General features: G+C 37.8%; 1 protein-coding gene across 1 annotated transcript; it reads left to right on the forward strand.

Annotated features, from left to right (window-relative positions):
* Positions 1 to 6,005: 6,005 nt before the first annotated feature.
* LOC135157349 (plexin-A4-like) lies at positions 6,006 to 11,176 on the forward strand. The gene is made up of 2 exons (XM_064112581.1): positions 6,006 to 7,053; positions 11,108 to 11,176. Exons 1-2 carry the CDS (start codon positions 6,013 to 6,015, stop codon positions 11,174 to 11,176), a joined length of 1,110 nt encoding a protein of 369 aa, XP_063968651.1. The 5' UTR covers positions 6,006 to 6,012.
* The last annotated feature ends 15,960 nt before the right edge of the window (positions 11,177 to 27,136 follow it).

Consider the following 27,136-nt stretch of genomic DNA (forward strand, 5'->3'; position numbering starts at 1 on the left):
GTTGGTGGATATAAATCTTTGTACATGTATTATCCTAAAGATGAAATGTTACTGCATTATTCTAGCAGTCATTTATGATATCAAAGATGTTCTATACTGTGCATAGTACAACTCATACATAATAAAGGTATGTGAATATGCTTTTAACGTCTTTTCAAATTTGTGGGTTTTTTCACCCCTCTTTTCATTAGTCAATTAGTCATTACGCCTAACAAACCAGTGCAGGACGGTGTCGTGAGAAAATCGCACAGACTACTACAGGACAATACCATAGGATTGTCACAGGAAATCAACAAGAATACCCCTGCAGGATTACCACAGTAAAGTATCACAAGAAGGCTGCAGGATGAGACCAATAATGCCACAGAAGATATCAAAGAACAGTATCACAGGAATACCACAGGACAGTACTGCAGGAATTGTCCTGCGGTAAGGTCTCTTTGTATTCCTGCAGTACTGTCCTGTAGTACTTTCCTGTGATACTGGTCTGCGGAATTCCTAAAGTACTGTCCTGTCATACTGTCCTGTGATACTATTTATCACCACAGGATAGTATCACAGGACAGTACTACAGGAATACCAGACCAGTATCACAGGACAGTACTACAGGAATACCAGACCAGTATCACAGGACAGTACTACAGGCATACCAGACCAGTATCACAGGACAGGACACAGTACCAGAAGCCTGCGGTATTCCTGCAGTACTGTCCTGTAGTACTGTTCTGTAGTACTTTCCTGTGATACTGGTCTGCGGAATTCCTAAAGTACTGTCCTGTCATACTGTCCTGTGATACTATTTATCACCACAGGATAGTATCACAGGACAGTACTACAGGAATACCAGACCAGTATCACAGGACAGTACTACAGGAATACCAGACCAGTACTACAGGACACAGTACCAGAAGCCTGCGGTACTCCTGTAGTACTGTCCTGCGATACTGTCCTGTAGTACTTCCCTGTGATACTGGTCTGCGGAATTCCTGTAGTACTGTCCTGTCATACTGTCCTGTCATACTATCATGTGATACTATCCTGTGATATTCCTGTGATACTGTCCTGTAGTACTAGTAGTAGTGTGGTAGTGGTTGCAGCGGTTGTAGCGGTTGTGGTGATCGTGTCCTGTCATACTTCCTGCCATACTTATGCGGTTATTACCACAGGAAGTATCACAGGACACGGACCTGTTGTACTCCTGTTGTACATTTCTGTAGTACCGTCCCAAATTACGTGCACGTAATTCCTGCAGTACTTTCCTGCGATACTTCCTGCAGTACATATCACAGAGTACTACAGGAATTTTTTGTAAGGGAAGGCTCATTCATTTATCCACTATTTTGTGGCAAAATACGTTTAAAGTTGATCTCAGCAGCAATAAAAAGCACCGTAAGTGCAATTCATCAATGCTCACTTAAACGTTATGAAGTTCGTGTAAAACTGAAGGGAAATTGTAAATGAGTTTTTAGAAGCGTGACTTGTCCGCTGCGTGCTGAAAACGGTCAATGATTCAAACGACTCTTACATGACTGCACACAGTTTAACTTTCCCGCCTCTCCAACTGATTTGCATACTTGGAATGCAAAACACGTATAAACCAACAATAGGAAACGTCATTATTTCCTAATTCGCTAGCTCAACCGGAAATAAATATTTTCCTATTGAGCCTTTTTCTTTGCAAAAGAAACATATATATTATATAATTAATAAACTAGAATTATATTACCTTGAGAGGCACCGTACTTCGGCTGCAGGGACAAGACATTTTCTCTGCTCTCTCTAAGTCAAGACTAAAGAACGGGTATGTTGTATAAAGGATATCAATATTGCTAGTTATTCATTTTTAATTCATATAGATAATTATCTAGCAATGATTACTGGGGTATCAATACTGGAATGATATGCTGAGATCAACATTAAAACCATATTACAATGATTTGCATAAAGTTCAAATACCCAAATTCAATGACACAAACATCTTATTTTTAAGAGATTATTTTATATATCTGTCTTCGGAAGAATCTGATGCCCATCTGCCGTGCCTTTTAAATAGGCGATCTGGTACTCCGATTTGGGCTGCTGCCGTAGCACCGCCCGCCCTCAGGCTATGTAACCCAAACTGTTTCGAGTTCACCCCGATAGCTTCCAGAGCTTCTTTGAAAATCTCCCTGCATCTCGAATAGGACATCTTTCCTTTTCCGAGTTTGTAACAATTCTGAGATTTACAAAAGGTGAGAGGCCTGAACACAAAATCATTTTCATCTCTAGATATAGATTGTGTACTCTCTTAATATCTGCGCATCATATTTACTGGACATGTCGCTTTTCCAGTGGTAGAAACGATTACCCAGGCTCCTTCTCGAAATTGGTCAGTTTTACTTTTCTCAAGGAAAACTTTCATATGAGTGTCAAATAATTCAATGTCACTAAGCTTAATGTTGGAAAGTTCATCGAATCTTAAAAATCCTGCATATGCTAACAATAACATAGAACAATTACGAAGATCTTTCACAGATCCCGAGTCAAACTTATGAACGATACTCAAAAGCATGTCAGGGGTAATAGGTTCTTTCCTATTCACCGGTCTTGCTCGGATCCTCTTGATCCCTTCTAAAATCAATTTCAAGAACTTAGATTCGCAAGGGTTACTTCTGTTCCTTGTATTAAATGAACAATCGAATTGCCATTTTAAAGCATAAAAGGCTGTCTCTATTTTGCTATATGGGGATCCTCCATTGAACGAAAATATAAAGTACCTTGCAATGTTTTCGTAGAGAAGTCAGTATGGATACCTACTCAGAAAATTGATTGGCTTGGTTTAACGTGGGATTCTAAAAGTGGCACTTTACATGCATCAGATCGTAGAATTGTTAATATTTTGGATTTCATACACGATATGATCACAGAATTACCACACTATACCGCTGGAAAATTAGCGGCCTTTATAGGTAAAATTATTTCCTTGCTACCTGTAACTGGACAGATCGTACAGTTGAGAACTAGATTTTCATCAATTGCTGTTGCCTCATGCAAACACTGGGACAACTTTTACCTTGCTCTTCTTCTGACCAGATGTGTTGGAATTTGAGTCCGCCACACTCTGCTGACCAAGCTCCACACCCGATATGGCTGGCGTCTGAAAAGACAAGTATCTGTGGTATAGAATAATGCAAAATATTTCGTACATTTAAAGACTTCACGTTATCTCTCCAGAAGAACAGTTCTTTTATGATATCATTTCGTGTGGATAGATTAATTTCTTTGTCCCAGTGTTTGCATGAGGCAACAGCAATTGATGAAAATCTAGTTCTCAACTGTACGATCTGTCCAGTTACAGGTAGCAAGGAAATAATTTTACCTATAAAGGCCGCTAATTTTCTAGCGGTAGTGTGTGGTAATTCTGTGATCATATCGTGTATGAAATCCAAAATATTAACAATTCTACGATCTGATGCATGTAAAGTGCCACTTTTAGAATCCCACGTTAAACCAAGCCAATCAATTTTCTGAGTAGGTATCCATACTGACTTCTCTACGTTAGGCACTAAACCCGCATTCAACAAGTCATTTCTGACTGCTGTGGCAATTTCTTTACATTCTTGAAAAGAGGATGCTCTAATCCAACCATCATCTAGAAATATAACTACAAAAACATGTTTATTCCTCCAATGCTTGACAAGAGGTCTGATTGTTTTAGTGAAAATATATGGAGCAGACGACAATCCAAAAGGAAGTACCTTAAAAGAGAAATATCTAATAACTCCGTTGAAGTTCCAACTGAAACATAATACTTACAATGTTCTTCAAATATATCAATATGGTGATAACCCGACTTAAGGTCAAAGGAAACCATGTAGTCACCCTTTTGAAAGTATTCCAGTGCTATATTCCAATTTTCAAAGCATACCTTTTGTTTCCAAACGTATTGATTAATATATCTTAAATCTAAGATAAGGTGCTTCTTGCCAGAATTTTGAACAGAAACTGTAAGAGGATTGACGTATTCTGGTACGGAACTCACTTTGGAAATCAAATCTTTATTCAATAGTTCAAGAACAGCTTCAGAAACGAAGTCTGTATGCTCAAGGGCTGATTTGTTATTATGAAACACTTTTGGAGGGGGTGTCTCAAGAAAGGCTATCTTATAACCAAATTGAATCATTTTCACTACTTCTTCTGTGGCTCCTATTAATTTCCAGAAGTCAACGTTGGCTTTCATTCTTCCTCTAACAATGGGTTCAGCTCTACCTTGTTCGTATTCAAAATAGTTGATTCTGTAATCTTCTATTTCATACCGATTCATCTCTCCCCTGTCCGATTCCAGATCTCTTTCGACTCTTTCGCTTAATTCAGGTAATGCTGAAAAATAAGAATCCGAGCAAACATACTGATATCCAATGAAAGTAAAGATATTGTGCTCATTGCATGCATGTGTTTGATTCTTATAAGAATGACAATTTTTAGGATTTATATAAGACCCGTACAACATGACAGTATTTCTCAGTAGAATTTGCCTTCTTAAGGTCTATTCAATAATCATTTTAAAGTGAAAGATATGTTTTACCATAATTATGATTATCTGTGAAATTCCGACTCGAACCACGACCTTCAAACAATTAACTTCACACCATTGGTACCACGTACTCACACTCATGCTATGGGATTATATCCAGAGGAATGCTTCAAACATGTCTATAATTGTCAAAATTATGCTTACCAAATCCGCTATCTTTAGAGGCCTGTGCCTTCTTTGGTGGGTTTGGTATTCGGGCAATTCCTCCTCCAATGTCCCGACTTGCCGCAACCGAAGCATAAGTCAAATGATCTTAAAGTATGAACCTGGTTAAATTGAGGTCGACCTTGTTACATATAGCTACGAAAAGTAGCATCAGGATTAGGGAAAGTTTCCTGAGGCCGACGTTGGGATTTGTAGGGTGTAGCCTTGGACCTGTTACTCTTAGCCTTCTTACGTTTTGAAGCTGCTCTGTTTTGAGCAGCTCTGATTTTCTTGTCGTCATCGGAATCACTTGCGAGTTCCTCCGATAAGTACTCATCAACCACCTTCCAACCATCTTCAGACTTGTCTGCAATCCTAATGAGCTTGTTGCGTTTGAGGATATCATCTTCTACTTTCTGGAGCTCTAAAATCGCGGAAGCAGTATCTCCCTTCTTGATCGCATTCGTCGCGGTTTGGACACGCTCAAGTTGGGAATTGTTAAATTCAAATTGAAGCTTATTACCTTTGAATTTGAAATTCACTTTAACTGATTCGATCACTTTAGATGTAGCTTCTTTTTGAGAAGCTATGGCTTGATCAACGTAATCCTTAATTCCACCCACAGCCTCTTTTATAATGGCCGATATATCATCGGCGCTGATGATTTGAAACTGTTGCCCTTGTGGGTTAGGATTTACCGAATTGTTAGTTACTGGGACTGAGTCCACATTAGGCGATAAGTTATTATCTGGCTTTCTAACATAGGATGGTAATGGTCCCAAAACAAATTTGTCTGAGGATTCCGCCATAATATGGCTCTTACCTAGTGTACAATTATAGCTATACGACGTCACTAAGCTAGAAAAAGTTACAATAAAACATAGGTCCAACGAGGAGGATTTAGAAGCGTGACTTGTCCGCTGCGTGCTGAAAACGGTCAATGATTCAAACGACTCTTCCATGACTGCACACAGTTTAAATAAATTTCCCGCCTCTCCAACTGATTTGCATACTTGGAATGCAAAGCACGTAACCAACAATAGGAAACGTCACTCTGTTTGGTGTTCCAACGATTAAAGGGATAGAGTCTCGTCGATCTGGCGCTGCACAGCGGCTGCCAGGCCCGTGATCAATTGGGCAAAGCAAAATTTCGGAATATTTCATTTCATGTCTATTTCGAACAATCAAATTTTCAACATCATTTTTCATTTTTTTTCATAAAATGTTATTTCACTCACTTTTTTTTATGCAGGTTGTGAATAAACAAGGAAGCATGGATGCTGGAAAAATAAGACATGGCGCAAAATAGACCACATAATATGAAGAGAGCATATATGCTCTATCTGGGTCTCATAATATTTCACTCCAAATCAATCCAATCAGCTCCTCTGTCCTCCTACTTGGTATCTTCATTTACACCTCCTGATTCTGACTCCAATCTACCATTCAACCACATCGCCTTGAACAACATCACTGGCGACATCTATATAGGAGCACGAGAGAGGCTTTACCAACTCGACGCACACCTGAACCTCAAACAGACTGTGGACACTGGCATGTGTTCTTTTCCGAATTACGACCGTTTTAATGATAACAAACTCTTAATAACTGTTATAACACCTCAGAACTATACGCTGATTACTTGTGGAGGCTGTGGTGATAATTGCCAGACAAGGAATTTGGATGATGTATCGGTCACGAGAGATTTATATAATTCTCGGAAAGTAGTGGCACCAGGAGACCTACCAACTGTGGGAGTCGTTGCTCTTGGTGCGGACTATGAAACATATATAATTCCTAAACATGGTGAATCGTTTTACTTATTCATTGCGATAAGTGGCGGGGGAGCAGTTTCTGAATTTAGTAGCATTTCAAAGTACAGTCTTACAGACCTTCAATTACAACAATACATACCAGCGTATGTCTTTACTGACGATTCAACACGGTCCAAACATATGATCTCTTACGAGGACTTTATATACGTTTTTATATCAAGAAACGAGGAAACTTATTTAGGACGTATTTGTTCTGATTCACCCGACCAAGACTTTGCATCGTACACGGAGATAAAGCTGCAGTGCGGACTGGATGGGTCTCAAAATGTTATTCAATCAGCTTACATTGGACCAGCAGGATCCCAGTTAGCTGAATCGATGAATATCAACACCACGGATGACTTATTGTACGCGGTATTTTCATCTTCACCTTCGTCTTCTCTTTGTGTGTATAAGATGATCGATGTCCAGCAGAGGTTCGAAGATGCCATCTTAGGGTGTATTTTAGGAACGGACACCGGCACCGAGAATATGTTCATAGAGGGAAGTGAATGTAGAAAAGTAAGTTGTTTTAATTCGATGACCATGAATGATTGTTCTTTTTTACTTTTTGGAGTAAATCAATATATTTATATAGTCAAATTAAAATGGTATCTAAATCAGCACAGGTTTGTCAAGGTTTTCCTTCTCGCGATTATAGCAGACTGGTAGGTTTGCTTTGCCCCCACATGCATCCCGACAACGATTTATTAATGAATGGAACCAGAACCAAGCATTCGTGCCCTCGGTTTCCTTGCACTCTAACCTTAACAAATATGAATGATTTAAAACAAAAATCGTACAGACGTTATCTTAAAAAATCATTGCAACATTGAAATCTGACGAGATTCTGTAACTTGTGAAATTTGACATCAGGGAAGGATTCAAGATAAATGTAGCTCCATTCCTACGAGACCTGGGGCCCGTTGCAGAAAGAGTTGCGTTTAGACGCAAGTCAAAAAATCAATTGCAAGTCCCAAATGCGCGCTGTTCATTGGTTGAAAATCAAGTTGCGCGTTATTTTTAGAGTTGCGATTGATTGCAACTCTTTCTGCAACGGGCCTCTGGGGTGTCAAAATTTGAGATGTTGGTTTCATAACTCTGTGTACGTGAAGTTATAAACCATGCGATGACCCAAGGGAATGGGGCTAGCCCAGTGCAAACAAAACAGGGGAGAAAAAGAAAACAGGGGAAAGGGAACTAGGAGATGTACGGATATACAAGTACAACAGACAAAAATATCCCCCAAGTAATGATAAATAGCCACCTTTCGCAAACCTCTACAACGCGACATTAGAGCCCGGTAACACAAAAGTTAACGATTAATCATAGACTCGATTTTGAAGATCGATTGTACATTATAGTCAATACAATCGAACGTAGAAAAATGTTCTACAATCATTGCTAAGCTTTGTGTTACAGGCCCTATAGATCTTGCTTTTCGTGTGCAAAATTCTTTCATACGATACCAGCATGTCATGCCATGCCATTTGCCTGCCTGAGCTCGCGGCGGGACTGTACTACCATGACTATCATGACTCCAGCTGGCTGGAGACATCCGAACTGTAGATTGTGACATGGATAAGAAGGTGGATTTTCAAACAAATCGAGTACATATTGAGTGAGGAAAAATTACTGAATTCAGACTGAGATATAAATCATTATAGTCCATCGAATCGATGTTGCATCTAATGTGGATTATTGGTGGATCACTGGCAATTGATTCCATGGGTCAGATCACCTCTCCAGCTGAACCATTTCGCATGCGCTGATATGTACACAGCATTATGCAATAGGCTTATTCGTCTGAAACTCACCCAACTTTGCGTTTTTCCCCTTTCCCTGCTCCTCATACACACACGATATGCCCCTACCATGTAATGGGCGGCCTCTCGAGCTCTGGGAGGAACTGCATGTTGCTCTGGAAAGTCGTCCTAAATCGGATATGTCGCTGTTACCATAGTATTTTGCACACGAACTGCAGATTGATGTTTCCGTTGCAGATGCGGAAGCTAAACAAAATCCTCATGTCACATACTTTAAATTGCAGGACAGCCTTTTACGACGGGCCCAAAAGTCTCTCCCAAAATCAACTACCGTCGCACAGTGGGCCAGAATGAGTTGAAAGTGCGCCAAAATTATATTCCGTGTTAGTATTTTACTTTAACATGTTGATTATGGATGATTTTGGGCGTAGAATCGACTGAACATAATCTAAAGCCGATATGACGTCACCTTGATACCAAATTTTGATTGGCTACTTAAAACATATCTGTGAAAAGACAAATTACGCTAAACAATGTGTAGTATATAAATGTTGTGTTATGTGCTACTTTAAGATTGACCAGAGTGAATGTTGGTTTATGCTTCTCACATGCCTAAAAAGTGTGTATGAGATGCCGAAAATAATTTTATGGCATCAAAATGATCATTAATTAGATTTATTTAAAAAAAAACGTTAAAATCTGAAAAAAAATATTAACCGTGCTTTACCAAGCTGTGTTGACTTGTGTAAAACGCAGAGTATATAACACCACGAATGTATCACTATGAGGGTTTTTGACTGAAATTATTTTTCAAGTAAGTTTTAACTCTGGAAGAGCTGTAGCCGTAGAGCCCTTATTTGCATCAGCAACCTTTATTTTGTTTACATTATGCCCGGAATTCATGTCATGTTCATGGAATGGAAGGGGAATCGTCCTCTCCGTGCAAAAGCGAACGGCAATGTTCACCCATACGGTGCGCTACGATAACTGCGCGGTATAAAAATGACCGTTTTTTAACAGGATTTTGGGGTCTTGTGTCAAGTAAAATCGGCTCTAACATGACAACGGGCAAAAACGGGCAGCTAAATTTGGTATCGACTTAAAGCTTGGACATCGGGAAAAATGATCCTTATAGAATTTAGACGGAAATCTAAATGTTTGTAATGTAAATGCAAAAAAACATGAATTTCCAGCCTATTTCGAGGAATAATCATCCTATAAACCTCCTGAAAGGTGTCTTTTATCTACTTTGAACCCTTTCACACGAAAAAAAAATATATCAGGATTATGTGGGAGCCATTTCAGATTCCTACATGAAAAACCTCCTGTGAAATGGCCTGTTTTTCAACTTGGTTGTCATATACGCGACATTTCGCAAAATGTCACATTTTACGATTTGAGGTAGGATTAACAGCCTTTATGCAAATTCCGGAATGAAATATTTTGCTAAAGTATTCTTCAAAGTATTGTCTTTCAGCTGGGCATAACAAAAATTAAAAATCTAAAATTGCCCAAAATAACTTTTGGCGCACTTTTGTTTCGCCCCGGGCCACTGTGCGTCGTAAATAAGCGTTCGCGTTCTCTAACGAAAGGTCGGGAATATAGTGCAAGGGACGCGCCGTGACGAATTGACATGCATCCCCGCCTCTCACATCAACATAGACACACACACACGCGCCAGAAATGAGGGAAAATGTGACAAAAGACCCTGACAGTAAACAGCAGCTCTCAAAAGTTGTTGCCCCGCTCCATGTAGGATCCATCATGCTCACCCCTCCCCCCCCCCCGAGCATCAGAAAGCATAAAGGATTATATAAAGAAAGTAAACCGGAAAGAGAAATAAGTGAAAAGAAGGGGGGAAACTAGACAAGAAAATAAGAGATGGAAGAGACCATGATATATAGAAAGCCTGAGAAGGGAAAATGTCAGATGTTTTTTGTTTTATTTTTTCAAACAAAATTTCACGTTGGTCTTTATTCACATTAGCCGGGGCCTTAAGTAAAGACAAAATTTCGAACCAGGTAGGAGATAGTCTGCAAAATGATTGCAATAGCTTTTGCAATTCGATCCGGAGCTCTGGCTCGGCAAAGAATAAAGTTTGAACAATCAAATGTATCAGTTTTTGTCTCGCCTGCGTAGCGGAGCGAGACATAGGTATCACTATTTCCGGCGTCGTCGTAGTCAACAATTGTGTTGTACACCCAATAACTTTCTATAGCTTCGAGGTGGGATCACCAAATTCATACCAGAGGTTCATCTCCTGAAGGCACAGGTAAGTTCGAATATGAGTCGTATTTGAATAAGGTCAAAGGTCAATGAACTTTCCATGACTGGCACTTTGCTATGTTGTACACATAATAATTTTCTATAGCTTCGAGGTGGGATCACCAAATTCATACCAGAGGTCCATCTCCTGAAGGCACAGGTCAAGTTCGAATATGAGTCGAATTTGAATAAGGTCAAAGGTCAAAGGTCAATGAACTTTCCATGACTGGCACTGTGCTATGAGGTGGGATCACCAAATTCATACCAGAGGTCCATCTCCTAAAGGCACAGGTCAAGTTCGAATATGAGTTGAATTTGAATAAGGTCAAAGGTCAATGAACTTTCCATGACTGGCACTGTGCTGTGTTGTACACACAATAACTTTCTATAGCTTCGAGGTGAGATTGCCAAATTCATACAAGAGGTCCATCTCTTGAAGGTGCAGGTCAAGTTCGAATGTGGGTTGAATTTGATTAAGGCCAAAGGTCAATGAACTTTCCATGACTGGTACTGAGCTGTGTTGTACACAAAATAACTTTCTATAGCTTCAAGGTGGGATCGCCAAACTCGTAACAGAGGTCCATCTCTTGAAGGTGTACGTCAGGTTCGAATGAGAGTTGAATTTGATTAAGGTCAAAGGTCAATTAACTTTCACACTACTTTGTTCCTCTAATGACATGAACTTTATAATTTTATACTTTTTAACACTAACATTTTACTTCAGAACTCAGTACTCTCTATACCTGAACCAGATTTTGTATTTTACCTGTTTATTCCTTAAAACTGTTGTTGTTATTTATTTAATGAGCTATAGTTCTTGGCACCATTTATAATGTTCACACAAATTTGCCAATGGTACAATAGAAAAGCTGTCAAAGTTTCTTAAATGTTACCCTTCACATTTGCTGTATGTCCATGTTCTGGTAATACTGTAGACTGTACAAAACAAATTGAGAAAAGTTATGCTCCTACCATCATCCAACATACTGCTAAAGATTGGCATTTCATTACACCTTAATAATTAATTTAATTTTACAATTTTACTCACATTATTATAAATTACATTCTTTTTCACTAACATTCATTTCCTTACTTGCATGGAAATAATTATAGCTTCATAGTATTAACAGCATTCTTAGTGTTATCTGATTTTCTAGGGATAAAGTAGGCCTATACCATTAATGCATATATGTTAACTGTCAGAACCACAATTCACCCCCAAAACTGCTGACAGCCTCAGAAGTTATTTAGCATAGTTTTGACATGCAGTCTCTTCATGACTGCAATATGCAGGCGAGACAACGCTTGGCGTTTGCCTTGTTTTAACATTACTTTGTGAGGTATAAAGGTACGTCATCGCAGATAATTGTCTCTTTTGATGGCGGGGGGGGGGGGCGCAACAATATAAGTCTCCCTCCCCCATGAACAATGGACAATCCTCCGCGTTAACACTCATGTTTAAAATATACATTTCACTGATAAAGCAATGCAAACAATAGTAAAATTTGAAAAGTGTCTGTCCATGCCCCCAAAAGAACGCAAGTAGTCGTGCATTCTTCCTCCCTTGATCCTGACAAAAGATTAATTTTTGTTTTCTACCTACACGTCAACACGACATAAATCGATTTTGCTGAATATATTCACTATTATAGTCTAAATTGTCTTTTCCTGCCCACCAAACGCATTAAGTGAATTTCCACTTTTACCTGACAGTATCCTGCCACACCCCCGGATTGGTACCAGTGTAGAGGTATATTTCAAGATGGCTACATATTGTATAGGTATGTCAGTGCAACGAATCCCCTCTCTGCCTCACCCATCATCATCATCCCTGATGTGATTTCAACCTCCATTGTGACCACCATAGAAAGACATCACACAATGGCATTCATAGGAGATACAGAAGGAAGCCTACATAAGGTATGAACATGCACCAGGACTACCTTCCCGCCCCCTTCCACACTCATCCAAACATTTTACACCCACACACCAACCTGCGCATCCATAAAGCCAAAATGTTTGATTAATTTTAGGAAAAGTCTGATGAACATTTTAGGGAATGAAATATTGTACATGCAAAATGATCATACTCTCTATTGCCACTTTTTTTTACAGAAGAAAACTGCAGAAAGGTTTTGTCCGTGGTGGGGGGGGGGGCAGTCAAATGTATTCCTGTACACACGCGTGGCCAAATTATTTCCAAACACCCCCTAAACTAGTTTTTCTCTGTGTGCACAGTTTTTCGCGGGCTTTATTTACACATTTTGGCCCCTAAACAAGTTGTCGCCAGAATATGACCCAGGGGAAAAAGCTTGGGGGAAAAAACATACCCTAAACACGTTTGGCTAGTCTTATACAAAAAAAGCTTCGGAAAAAAAACATATCCTAAATACATTTAACCATGTGATTGACCATTGACCAGTTTTTCAAAACAACCTCTTTTTTTTATAGAAAATCTGTGTTTTTGATACCCTTAAAAAGTGCACGCGCAGCCCGTGTCCAAAACTAAAAAAACACCCCTTTAACCCCCCTCAGGGGGGGGGGGGGGGAAGGGGTTGTTTGAAGAAATATCCTCAAGTTTATATACAATGATGGATATGCGTGGTTACATAAATTGTTTATTCATGAGTACAAGTTATTTGGTAGCGGAGTTTTATTTCGTTTGTTTTAAGTGTAAAGTCAGGCAGCATATGTCATGGTTTACCAGCTACTTCGACAAATTGGCAAAGTATGATTTTCACTTTAATGTGATTGGTTATATCACAAGGAACAAGTTTCAACTTGGTGACAAATTTGTAATGGTCATCTTGATTATGTAAGGGGTCAAAATTGGGTCAATAGGGGTCAATTTTTCAAATTGTCCCAATTCTGTCGAGTGACACATCAAGTTGTTTGTCTTTTTATACTGAACAAGAAAGTTTGCAAAACCATATACTCATGACCTCCCGTTAAAAAGCTATGACCGGAAATGTCAAAAGGTCAACAAACTTTCGGTAAATGGTAAATTATACTGAAGGTGTTAAGAAAGCTCATATTTCGTGTTTTTATGCATGTGTGTAGTTTTTATTTTCGATTTTGATAACTCTTCGTCAGGAGTACTTATCCAGAAGATATAAAGGGTCAAGACTAGGTCAGGGAAAGGTCAAAAGGTCAACAAACTTTCATTGTTAGCCAAAAGTCTCTGAGAAGACATTATATTTAAAGGAGCCAAATGTGGGCGCGTCGTGGTCTAGTAGTTTTGGCTCTCGCCTTTCAGACAGAGGGTCGTGGGTTTGAATCCTAGCCATGGCGTGTTTTCCTTCTGCAATAAATTTATGCACACTGTGCTGCACTCGACCCAGGTGATGTGAATGGGTTCCCGGCAGGATTCATTCCTTGAATGCTTGAGCACCTACGCAGTCCAGCTAAAGTCGGGCTAATAATAGCAGGGCCGGCTGGGCGAACAGTTTTCGGAACTGAAGTGGCTACCCTGGGTAAACATACCGCTATTATTATTATTATAAAAAACACTAAAGGCGGTAAGAATCTTATAAGTCTTATTTTTGTGGGTTCTTTATTTTGAAAAGTCTCTATTTAAGAAGACATGATATATATATATATAGGAGTCAAGTTGGGCTCCAATTGCTCCTTAATTAATTATAATGTTTGACAGTTATTATTTCTGACAAAGAGGTATCGTGCAGGCATGCTCATTGTAGTCATGGGTGTTCATTATGCTGATGTGATATATTTGTTAATGAATCTAGTTTAAATTTAATATATTCTTCGGTTATCCTTCCACACTTTGATTATGCTGATATTGTTTGGCAATCTGCATCTAAAAAGTATTTGGATTAATTGCAAAAGCTACAAAATCGTGCAGGAAGAATTATTCTAAAAATCGATCCATATTTGCATACTTCATCCTCAAACATCCATGATATCTTGAAATGGAAGACTTTAAATACCCGGCAAAAGGAACATATGTACGTAATGATGTTTAAAGTTTTGAATAATTTTGCACCTGATTATATGAAAACACAATTTTCTCGTAAATCATACCCTTACTCTCTGCGTACTGAAAATAATCTCAGTCTCCCAAAACCAAATTCAAACAGCTGTAAACGGACATTTTTGTATAGGGGGGCTACACTTTATAACACATTACTAATTAATTTATCGTCTAGTTCAACGATTCAGTCCTTTAAATCAAATCTTCAATTGTATCTCGGTTTTCCATAATCATTTTGCCTGTTGTTGCTGTTTTTTTTGTTTTGTTTTTGTTGTTGAAGTTTTGTGTATATGTTTGTATCTTTGCTTTATATGCATGTATTCATGTTTTAAAGGACCCCATGGAAGAACAGCGGTATTAGATTAATACCGCTGAAATGGGCCATCCTCCATATGATCTGTATGTTATGTTAAATTGAGCATGTATATATTTTATCTTTTTATATGGAAATAAATACAAACAAACAATTCTGACCATTACTCGATCTCTTGAGCCAAGAAGGACTACACAATTTTGGTGCTATTCTGTTCTGAGCTTATTATTGGGGCCCTTTTACATTTTGTAAAGTGAAATTTAAGGATGTCGTGCATCCTTTGGTCAATTATAATTTTCAGTAAGAAAATGCGAGTTTTCACAATTTCTGGTGACAGCTGTCCCCCCACTGGCTGCGGTGCGGTTTACTTCAATTACATATGACATTATTCTTTCTGGCAACATCCAGGCAGTTCAGCAAGTAGGAAAAAACCAAGAACGACAAAAAAATCAACATCTACGCACATCACTATCGTGAGAACTGGTAGTTTAGTTTCACGTCGTATGCTCTGGAAAAAAAACACGCTTGATCAAATAGTACAAACCGCGTTAATGACATCACATAATCATAAATGTGTAGTCCTTATTGGCTCCAGATATCGAGTAATTTTCAGAATATATCATATCAGCATGATGGACACCCATGACTGACTACAATGAGCATGCCTGCACGATGTAATTGCCTCTTTGTCGGAAATTATATAACCGTCACACATTATAATTAATTAAGGAGCAATTGGAGCCACACTTATCATATTGTAGTGACCAAAAATAATTTCTTAATTTTTCTGTTTGATTTTCTATTTTTTACCACCATACGACCAATTCGGGTGTGGTAAAATTTCATCACAGACCGCGAAACCTAATCGTTTTGGGGTCGCGTGGGTCTAGTGTCATCCCACTGAGGAAAAATAGTCCTCCCTTTATCATTTTTTAATTACTATACAATTGTTGGACATACATGTGCATGCATGAATACACATGTACACACACACACACATATATATATTGTTACGATACTGCAACAAATAACAATTAAATAATTTGAAATTTGATTTTTCCATTTTTATTACAGGAAATAATTAACCATATTATACAAAACATAAATAAATATTGATCTTACATCTCTTGAGGTGACAGATGTGCAATATATCCGAAATGAAATCCTATATATCCAAATAAAATTTCGAGTTGGTTGGCGAAGATACTGTAAATTAAAGTTCACAATGATGGCGACGATGAAACCGATGTTGAAGCACGATGAATAAGAGTCACTGTAACGAGTTGAAATGTCTGTGAAGACGGTGTTGATGATTAACAGTCAATTTCAGCAATCCGTGGGTTGAAAAGTGTTCATTAAGACAGGTTGATGATCTCGATAAGAACTGAGAATTCCTCTCTCAAAATAACTGCAAACAGTTCATTAATGGCGTGCAAATAATTCCACAGAAGATAAATATTCCAGGTGGAAATAAACTCTGCTCTGACATAAAGTCTGGCGTGAAACTCTGAGTTTTGATCTGATCTGATATTATGATCCTTGAAGAAACTGCCACCTTATATATATATATATATATATACACATTTCAATTATTCCAGAAACCTCTAGTATTCACTATTCTAGTATTGTTATGTCTGCAAAAAAGAACATTCTGCCCATTTCTAGAGCAGTCTAAATTCTAAAACATTCTTGAATGACCTCAGTGAAATTAACAATGTCAACAAAATAGCTAAGCCTATTGTTCATTTCCACTACCAATACAAGTCTATTGTAAAGCAATCTCTATTGTTTAGCAGTCTGGATTGTCTCTCTTAGGACATTTCAGGGATAGCAAAGATTATTCAAAGATTAGTGTCCAACAAAGCTGTACTGGAACATTCTTGATCATTCTATGCTATAAATATCCTTAAAGAGGAAATAACTAAATAAATGAATGTAATTGCTTTTATAATTATTCTTATATATAACAATTATATATATATATATATATGCATATATATATATATATATATATATATATATATATATATATATATATATATAGGGAAAAATACTTTCTTTTACAGGAGCCATTTTTCTCAATGGTCACAAATTTATGGGAGCCATTTTTCAATTTCCAAGAGCCATTTTTTAATTTTCAAAATAAAAAAGGAAACATATCATTTGTAATTATTATCATTTTAGACATGTTAAATTGAAGTATTGTTTGTTGTATTTTAATGTGCCATCCGTACTATTTCGTGTTTTTTTTTTACCAACAAAAGTAATCGCTGATGTGGTTTACGGTACACCATGTGAAGTGTTATAGAAACAGTGGATAGAAGAAGAGAAGAAATGGATAGGCGAGAAAGTGGAGATTTGAGAGTAGAGTATTCTTTCTTGAAAGTAGTCCTGAAAAGGACTGTAAACCAGGAAAGATTGATGAGTTGAGAACAGCTTGAGTAGTAGAGCTAGTGAGGAGATGCTGGCTTGAGTCGGCGAGTAGAGATGATGAGTAGTAGAGAGACTCGACGTTTCGGGCAGGTTGACTGTCCGTCTTCAGGACGGACAGTCAAATGTCCGGGGGGTAGATGTCCGGGGGGTAGATGTCCTAGGGGGTACTTGTCCTAGGGGGTACTTGTCCTAAGGGGGTGGATGTCCGGGTGGTATATGTCCGGGGGTGGATGTCCAGGGGGTAGATGTTCTTGAATCCCGGAGAACGTTCGATGCCCAGCCAGTTCAATTTCCAGGATTTGATAGTGGACTCTTTTTGCAATGGCTTTCTTTTAGAACCTGCGATGATTTTTTTTATGAAGATTGGTCGGTCATATCGTGAATGCTGCCTCCAGAATCATAAAATATACAGTACGGTACCTGAATTTGGCTCAGCTCAGTCGGCTCGGTCATACGCACATTTGCGTACGTATGTACCGGTACTTGCATATATGCGGCATGCAGGGGCTGTTCCTAGCGAGCTAGCTAAGCCTGCATGCGGGCACGGCTAGCGCTAGCGGCCTACCGATACCGCGTGCTTGCTTGGCAAGACAAGACATTCAATTACATTCGCGATCTTCATGAGCAATCTATCGCGTACCGTACTAGTGCGCTCACTGCGCTGAGCTTTGTGAATGTGAATGGTACATTACGTGCACGTTATAACCCACGCACAAAGGGGGTGTCAGCTCATTTTAAAAATAAATCGCCATTTATGAAGATAACTATGAATCGATCGAATTCATCAACTGAAACAGTAAAATAGCCCTAATTATTACGCCAGTCAAAAAATAGTTCCAAGTCACTTATTTATCTTCCCAATTTGGGCGAAGTAAGTTCAGCAGTTACCATTTCTAGAATCAGTGTTAGATTTTGAATCACATTCATACATTTTTGTCAGTCAGCAATATCAATTTGACAAAAATTCGAATGGGTTGGGTCGAACGAATATCTTTAGCCCGCCTGATGTAATTAGGCTCGTGGCACCTATATTATGTGACTTATGTATTTTATTTTTTTGAATAGCTACTTTTCTATTCTTTTATATCTGTACACTCACACTAGCACAAAGAAAATGCATTGAAAATGCCTATTTTCTATGCAATGACCCATTTTAATGTGTTACCCATACATGTTATTTTCACTATATATGGATGTATACAAATCCTTCCTGCATATAGCCCAACAGTGAATGCAATGACAATATAGGTCCCTATCAATTGTAATATAAAAGTGTATGTAAATTCTGTGTAGATATCAGGATACCAGAACTGTCCCAAACATAATTACCAAATATACATGAGATTGGATGAGGAAACAATAAAAGAATGAGATACTGCTTTAGTATATTTGCATTTGACCTATTCAAAATCTTCCTAGGGCTGTTGCCTCTCAGATGTAAGAAGGAAGAGATACATAGAGAGAGAGAGAGAGAGAGAGAGAGATAGATGGCATGGCTTAATAAAGAGGGGGGGGGGTGACTATACTAAGATTGCAGCACACAGCCACCCACCCAGCCACCCCCCTCCCTCCTTAGTTGAGCACTATTAGATACCTTACCTTACTCTGTGCCCTTTTCTAAATAACTTCTTGAAGGTACCACTCTAGTTCTCTTCAGTAAAGTTCTCAAAGTTCTATCTCCTCTCTACCTACCCCCTTCCTAAGAACACTTTTAACATGAGCAATTCTAAAGGTCTTTCTAATGCTAAGTAGGTGATGTACACTAACACAAAACAAATCAGAACATAAAGAGGCCTTGACTCTATACATTGACCAATCTACATACATTCCTAGGCTACACAGACCTACTAACTTTACCTGATGTAGCCCTGCTAGCCATTAAATCCATTTTTTTTGCACCACTTGATGACTAAAAATATTGATATCAGTGAGAAATTGTTTGCCATTGAATAGTTTGGCCAGGTATTCCATCCACTAATAGGGATTTCCCATATTACTTACAGGTGTCACGCGCGTAAAACATTCCCCATAGACTTGTGTGTTAAAATGGCACTTTTGAAAAAATCATAAAAAATAAATGTGAAATTAGAGGGTGGAATGTTTACTACCAATGGATAGGATATATATCTGACATTCCAAATCTGACCAGGAAAGGGTACCGTAGCCAGCTCATTTTAAAAATAAATCGCCATTTATGAAGATAACTATGAATCGATCGAATTCATCAACTGAAACAGTAAAATAGCCCTAATTATTACGCCAGTCAAAAAATAGTTCCAAGTCACTTATTTATCTTCCCGATTTGGGCGAAGTAAGTTCAGTAGTTACCATTTCTAGAATCAGTGTTAGATTTTGAATCACATTCATACATTTTTGTCAGTCAGCAATATCAATTTGACAAAAATTCGAATGGGTTGGGTCGAACGAATATCTTTAGCCCGCCTGATGTAATTAGGCTCGTGGCACCTATATTATGTGACTTATGTATTTAATTTTTTTGAATAGCTACTTTTCTATTCTTTTATATCTGTACACTCACACTAGCACAAAGAAATGCATTGAAAATGCCTATTTTCTATGCAATGACCCATTTTAATGTGTTACCCATACATGTTATTTTCACTATATATGGATGTATACAAATCCTTCCTGCATATAGCCCAACAGTGAATGCAATGACAATATAGGTCCCTATCAATTGTAATATAAAAGTGTATGTAAATTATGTGTAGATATCAGGATACCAGAACTGTCCCAAACATAATTACCAAATATACATGAGATTGGATGAGGAAACAATAAAAGAATGAGATACTGCTTTAGTATATTTGCATTTGACCTATTCAAAATCTTCCTAGGGCTGTTGCCTCTCAGATGTAAGAAGGAAGAGATACATAGAGAGAGAGAGAGAGAGAGAGAGAGAGAGAGAGATAGATGGCATGGCTTAATAAAGAGGGGGGGGGGGGTGACTATACTAAGATTGCAGCACACAGCCACCCACCCAGCCACCCCCCTCCCTCCTTAGTTGAGCACTATTAGATACCTTACCTTACTCTGTGCCCTTTTCTAAATAACTTCTTGAAGGTACCACTCTAGTTCTCTTTAGTAAAGTTCTCAAAGTTCTATCTCCTCTCTACCTACCCCCTTCCTAAGAACACTTTTAACATGAGCAATTCTAAAGGTCTTTCTAATGCTAAGTAGGTGATGTACACTAACACAAAACAAATCAGAACATAAAGAGGCCTTGACTCTATACATTGACCAATCTACATACATTCCTAGGCTACACAGACCTACTAACTTTACCTGATGTAGCCCTGCTAGCCATTAAATCCATTTTTTTTGCACCACTTGATGACTAAAAATATTGATATCAGTGAGAAATTGTTTGCCATTGAATAGTTTGGCCAGGTATTCCGTCCACTACTAGGGATTTCCCATATTACTTACAGGTGTCACGCGCGTAAAACATTCCCCATAGACTTGTGTGTTAAAATGGCACTTTTGAAAAAATCATAAAAAATAAATGTGAAATTAGAGGGTGGAATGTTTACTACCAATGGATAGGATATATATCTGACATTCCAAATCTGACCAGGAAAGGGTACCGTAGCCAGCTCATTTTAAAAATAAATCGCCATTTATGAAGATAACTATGAATCGATCGAATTCATCAACTGAAACAGTAAAATAGCCCTAATTATTACGCCAGTCAAAAAATAGTTCCAAGTCACTTATTTATCTTCCCGATTTGGGCGAAGTAAGTTCAGTAGTTACCATTTCTAGAATCAGTGTTAGATTTTGAATCACATTCATACATTTTTGTCAGTCAGCAATATCAATTTGACAAAAATTCGAATGGGTTGGGTCGAACGAATATCTTTAGCCCGCCTGATGTAATTAGGATAGTGGCACCTATATTATGTGACTTATGTATTTTATTTTTTTGAATAGCTACTTTTCTATTCTTTTATATCTGTACACTCACACTAGCACAAAGAAATGCATTGAAAATGCCTATTTTCTATGCAATGACCCATTTTAATGTGTTACCCATACATGTTATTTTCACTATATATGGATGTATACAAATCCTTCCTGCATATAGCCCAACAGTGAATGCAATGACAATATAGGTCCCTATCAATTGTAATATAAAAGTGTATGTAAATTCTGTGTAGATATCAGGATACCAGAACTGTCCCAAACATAATTACCAAATATACATGAGATTGGATGAGGAAACAATAAAAGAATGAGATACTGCTTTAGTATATTTGCATTTGACCTATTCAAAATCTTCCTAGGGCTGTTGCCTCTCAGATGTAAGAAGGAAGAGATACATAGAGAGAGAGAGAGAGAGAGAGAGAGATAGATGGCATGGCTTAATAAAGAGGGGGGGTGACTATACTAAGATTGCAGCACACAGCCACCCACCCAGCCACCCCCCTCCCTCCTTAATTGAGCACTATTAGATACCTTACCTTACTCTGTGCCCTTTTCTAAATAACTTCTTGAAGGTACCACTCTAGTTCTCTTCAGTAAAGTTCTCAAAGTTCTATCTCATCTCTACCTACCCCCTTCCTAAGAACACTTTTAACATGAGCAATTCTAAAGGTCTTTCTAATGCTAAGTAGGTGATGTACACTAACACAAAACAAATCAGAACATAAAGAGGCCTTGACTCTATACATTGACCAATCTACATACATTCCTAGGCTACACAGACCTACTAACTTTACCTGATGTAGCCCTGCTAGCCATTAAATCCATTTTTTTTGCACCACTTGATGACTAAAAATATTGATATCAGTGAGAAATTGTTTGCCATTGAATAGTTTGGCCAGGTATTCCATCCACTACTAGGGATTTCCCATATTACTTACAGGTGTCACGCGCGTAAAACATTCCCCATAGACTTGTGTGTTAAAATGGCACTTTTGAAAAAATCATAAAAAATAAATGTGAAATTAGAGGGTGGAATGTTTACTACCAATGGATAGGATATATATCTGACATTCCAAATCTGACCAGGAAAGGGTACCGTAGCCAGCTCATTTTAAAAATAAATCGCCATTTATGAAGATAACTATGAATCGATCGAATTCATCAACTGAAACAGTAAAATAGCCCTAATTATTACGCCAGTCAAAAAATAGTTCCAAGTCACTTATTTATCTTCCCAATTTGGGCGAAGTAAGTTCAGTAGTTACCATTTCTAGAATCAGTGTTAGATTTTGAATCACATTCATACATTTTTGTCAGTCAGCAATATCAATTTGACAAAAATTCGAATGGGTTGGGTCGAACGAATATCTTTAGCCCGCCTGATGTAATTAGGCTCGTGGCACCTATATTATGTGACTTATGTATTTTATTTTTTTGAATAGCTACTTTTCTATTCTTTTATATCTGTACACTCACACTAGCACAAAGAAATGCATTGAAAATGCCTATTTTCTATGCAATGACCCATTTTAATGTGTTACCCATACATGTTATTTTCACTATATATGGATGTATACAAATCCTTCCTGCATATAGCCCAACAGTGAATGCAATGACAATATAGGTCCCTATCAATTGTAATATAAAAGTGTATGTAAATTATGTGTAGATATCAGGATACCAGAACTGTCCCAAACATAATTACCAAATATACATGAGATTGGATGAGGAAACAATAAAAGAATGAGATACTGCTTTAGTATATTTGCATTTGACCTATTCAAAATCTTCCTAGGGCTGTTGCCTCTCAGATGTAAGAAGGAAGAGATACATAGAGAGAGAGAGAGAGAGAGAGATAGATGGCATGGCTTAATAAAGAGGGGGGGGGGGTGACTATACTAAGATTGCAGCACACAGCCACCCACCCAGCCACCCCCCTCCCTCCTTAGTTGAGCACTATTAGATACCTTACCTTACTCTGTGCCCTTTTCTAAATAACTTCTTGAAGGTACCACTCTAGTTCTCTTTAGTAAAGTTCTCAAAGTTCTATCTCCTCTCTACCTACCCCCTTCCTAAGAACACTTTTAACATGAGCAATTCTAAAGGTCTTTCTAATGCTAAGTAGGTGATGTACACTAACACAAAACAAATCAGAACATAAAGAGGCCTTGACTCTATACATTGACCAATCTACATACATTCCTAGGCTACACAGACCTACTAACTTTACCTGATGTAGCCCTGCTAGCCATTAAATCCATTTTTTTTGCACCACTTGATGACTAAAAATATTGATATCAGTGAGAAATTGTTTGCCATTGAATAGTTTGGCCAGGTATTCCATCCACTACTAGGGATTTCCCATATTACTTACAGGTGTCACGCGCGTAAAACATTCCCCATAGACTTGTGTGTTAAAATGGCACTTTTGAAAAAATCATAAAAAATAAATGTGAAATTAGAGGGTGGAATGTTTACTACCAATGGATAGGATATATATCTGACATTCCAAATCTGACCAGGAAAGGGTACCGTAGCCAGCTCATTTTAAAAATAAATCGCCATTTATGAAGATAACTATGAATCGATCGAATTCATCAACTGAAACAGTAAAATAGCCCTAATTATTACGCCAGTCAAAAAATAGTTCCAAGTCACTTATTTATCTTCCCGATTTGGGCGAAGTAAGTTCAGTAGTTACCATTTCTAGAATCAGTGTTAGATTTTGAATCACATTCATACATTTTTGTCAGTCAGCAATATCAATTTGACAAAAATTCGAATGGGTTGGGTCGAACGAATATCTTTAGCCCGCCTGATGTAATTAGGCTCGTGGCACCTATATTATGTGACTTATGTATTTTATTTTTTTGAATAGCTACTTTTCTATTCTTTTATATCTGTACACTCACACTAGCACAAAGAAATGCATTGAAAATGCCTATTTTCTATGCAATGACCCATTTTAATGTGTTACCCATACATGTTATTTTCACTATATATGGATGTATACAAATCCTTCCTGCATATAGCCCAACAGTGAATGCAATGACAATATAGGTCCCTATCAATTGTAATATAAAAGTGTATGTAAATTCTGTGTAGATATCAGGATACCAGAACTGTCCCAAACATAATTACCAAATATACATGAGATTGGATGAGGAAACAATAAAAGAATGAGATACTGCTTTAGTATATTTGCATTTGACCTATTCAAAATCTTCCTAGGGCTGTTGCCTCTCAGATGTAAGAAGGAAGAGATACATAGAGAGAGAGAGAGAGAGAGAGAGAGATAGATGGCATGGCTTAATAAAGAGGGGGGGTGACTATACTAAGATTGCAGCACACAGCCACCCACCCACCCACCCCCCTCCCTCCTTAGTTGAGCACTATTAGATACCTTACCTTACTCTGTGCCCTTTTCTAAATAACTTCTTGAAGGTACCACTCTAGTTCTCTTCAGTAAAGTTCTCAAAGTTCTATCTCATCTCTACCTACCCCCTTCCTAAGAACACTTTTAACATGAGCAATTCTAAAGGTCTTTCTAATGCTAAGTAGGTGATGTACACTAACACAAAACAAATCAGAACATAAAGAGGCCTTGACTCTATACATTGACCAATCTACATACATTCCTAGGCTACACAGACCTACTAACTTTACCTGATGTAGCCCTGCTAGCCATTAAATCCATTTTTTTTGCACCACTTGATGACTAAAAATATTGATATCAGTGAGAAATTGTTTGCCATTGAATAGTTTGGCCAGGTATTCCATCCACTACTAGGGATTTCCCATATTACTTACAGGTGTCACGCGCGTAAAACATTCCCCATAGACTTGTGTGTTAAAATGGCACTTTTGAAAAAATCATGAAAAATAAATGTGAAATTAGAGGGTGGAATGTTTACTACCAATGGATAGGATATATATCTGACATTCCAAATCTGACCAGGAAAGGGTACCGTAGCCAGCTCATTTTAAAAATAAATCGCCATTTATGAAGATAACTATGAATCGATCGAATTCATCAACTGAAACAGTAAAATAGCCCTAATTATTACGCCAGTCAAAAAATAGTTCCAAGTCACTTATTTATCTTCCCAATTTGGGCGAAGTAAGTTCAGTAGTTACCATTTCTAGAATCAGTGTTAGATTTTGAATCACATTCATACATTTTTGTCAGTCAGCAATATCAATTTGACAAAAATTCGAATGGGTTGGGTCGAACGAATATCTTTAGCCCGCCTGATGTAATTAGGCTCGTGGCACCTATATTATGTGACTTATGTATTTTATTTTTTTGAATAGCTACTTTTCTATTCTTTTATATCTGTACACTCACACTAGCACAAAGAAATGCATTGAAAATGCCTATTTTCTATGCAATGACCCATTTTAATGTGTTACCCATACATGTTATTTTCACTATATATGGATGTATACAAATCCTTCCTGCATATAGCCCAACAGTGAATGCAATGACAATATAGGTCCCTATCAATTGTAATATAAAAGTGTATGTAAATTATGTGTAGATATCAGGATACCAGAACTGTCCCAAACATAATTACCAAATATACATGAGATTGGATGAGGAAACAATAAAAGAATGAGATACTGCTTTAGTATATTTGCATTTGACCTATTCAAAATCTTCCTAGGGCTGTTGCCTCTCAGATGTAAGAAGGAAGAGATACATAGAGAGAGAGAGAGAGAGAGAGATAGATGGCATGGCTTAATAAAGAGGGGGGGGGGGTGACTATACTAAGATTGCAGCACACAGCCACCCACCCAGCCACCCCCCTCCCTCCTTAGTTGAGCACTATTAGATACCTTACCTTACTCTGTGCCCTTTTCTAAATAACTTCTTGAAGGTACCACTCTAGTTCTCTTTAGTAAAGTTCTCAAAGTTCTATCTCCTCTCTACCTACCCCCTTCCTAAGAACACTTTTAACATGAGCAATTCTAAAGGTCTTTCTAATGCTAAGTAGGTGATGTACACTAACACAAAACAAATCAGAACATAAAGAGGCCTTGACTCTATATATTGACCAATCTACATACATTCCTAGGCTACACAGACCTACTAACTTTACCTGATGTAGCCCTGCTAGCCATTAAATCCATTTTTTTTGCACCACTTGATGACTAAAAATATTGATATCAGTGAGAAATTGTTTGCCATTGAATAGTTTGGCCAGGTATTCCATCCACTACTAGGGATTTCCCATATTACTTACAGGTGTCACGCGCGTAAAACATTCCCCATAGACTTGTGTGTTAAAATGGCACTTTTGAAAAAATCATAAAAAATAAATGTGAAATTAGAGGGTGGAATGTTTACTACCAATGGATAGGATATACATCTGACATTCCAAATCTGACCAGGAAAGGGTACCGTAGCCAGCTCATTTTAAAAATAAATCGCCATTTATGAAGATAACTATGAATCGATCGAATTCATCAACTGAAACAGTAAAATAGCCCTAATTATTACGCCAGTCAAAAAATAGTTCCAAGTCACTTATTTATCTTCCCAATTTGGGCGAAGTAAGTTCAGTAGTTACCATTTCTAGAATCAGTGTTAGATTTTGAATCACATTCATACATTTTTGTCAGTCAGCAATATCAATTTGACAAAAATTCGAATGGGTTGGGTCGAACGAATATCTTTAGCCCGCCTGATGTAATTAGGCTCGTGGCACCTATATTATGTGACTTATGTATTTTATTTTTTTGAATAGCTACTTTTCTATTCTTTTATATCTGTACACTCACACTAGCACAAAGAAATGCATTGAAAATGCCTATTTTCTATGCAATGACCCATTTTAATGTGTTACCCATACATGTTATTTTCACTATATATGGATGTATACAAAT

This window comes from Lytechinus pictus, chromosome 17, assembly GCF_037042905.1.
Source record: "Lytechinus pictus isolate F3 Inbred chromosome 17, Lp3.0, whole genome shotgun sequence".
Taxonomy (NCBI): Eukaryota; Metazoa; Echinodermata; class Echinoidea; order Temnopleuroida; family Toxopneustidae; genus Lytechinus; species Lytechinus pictus.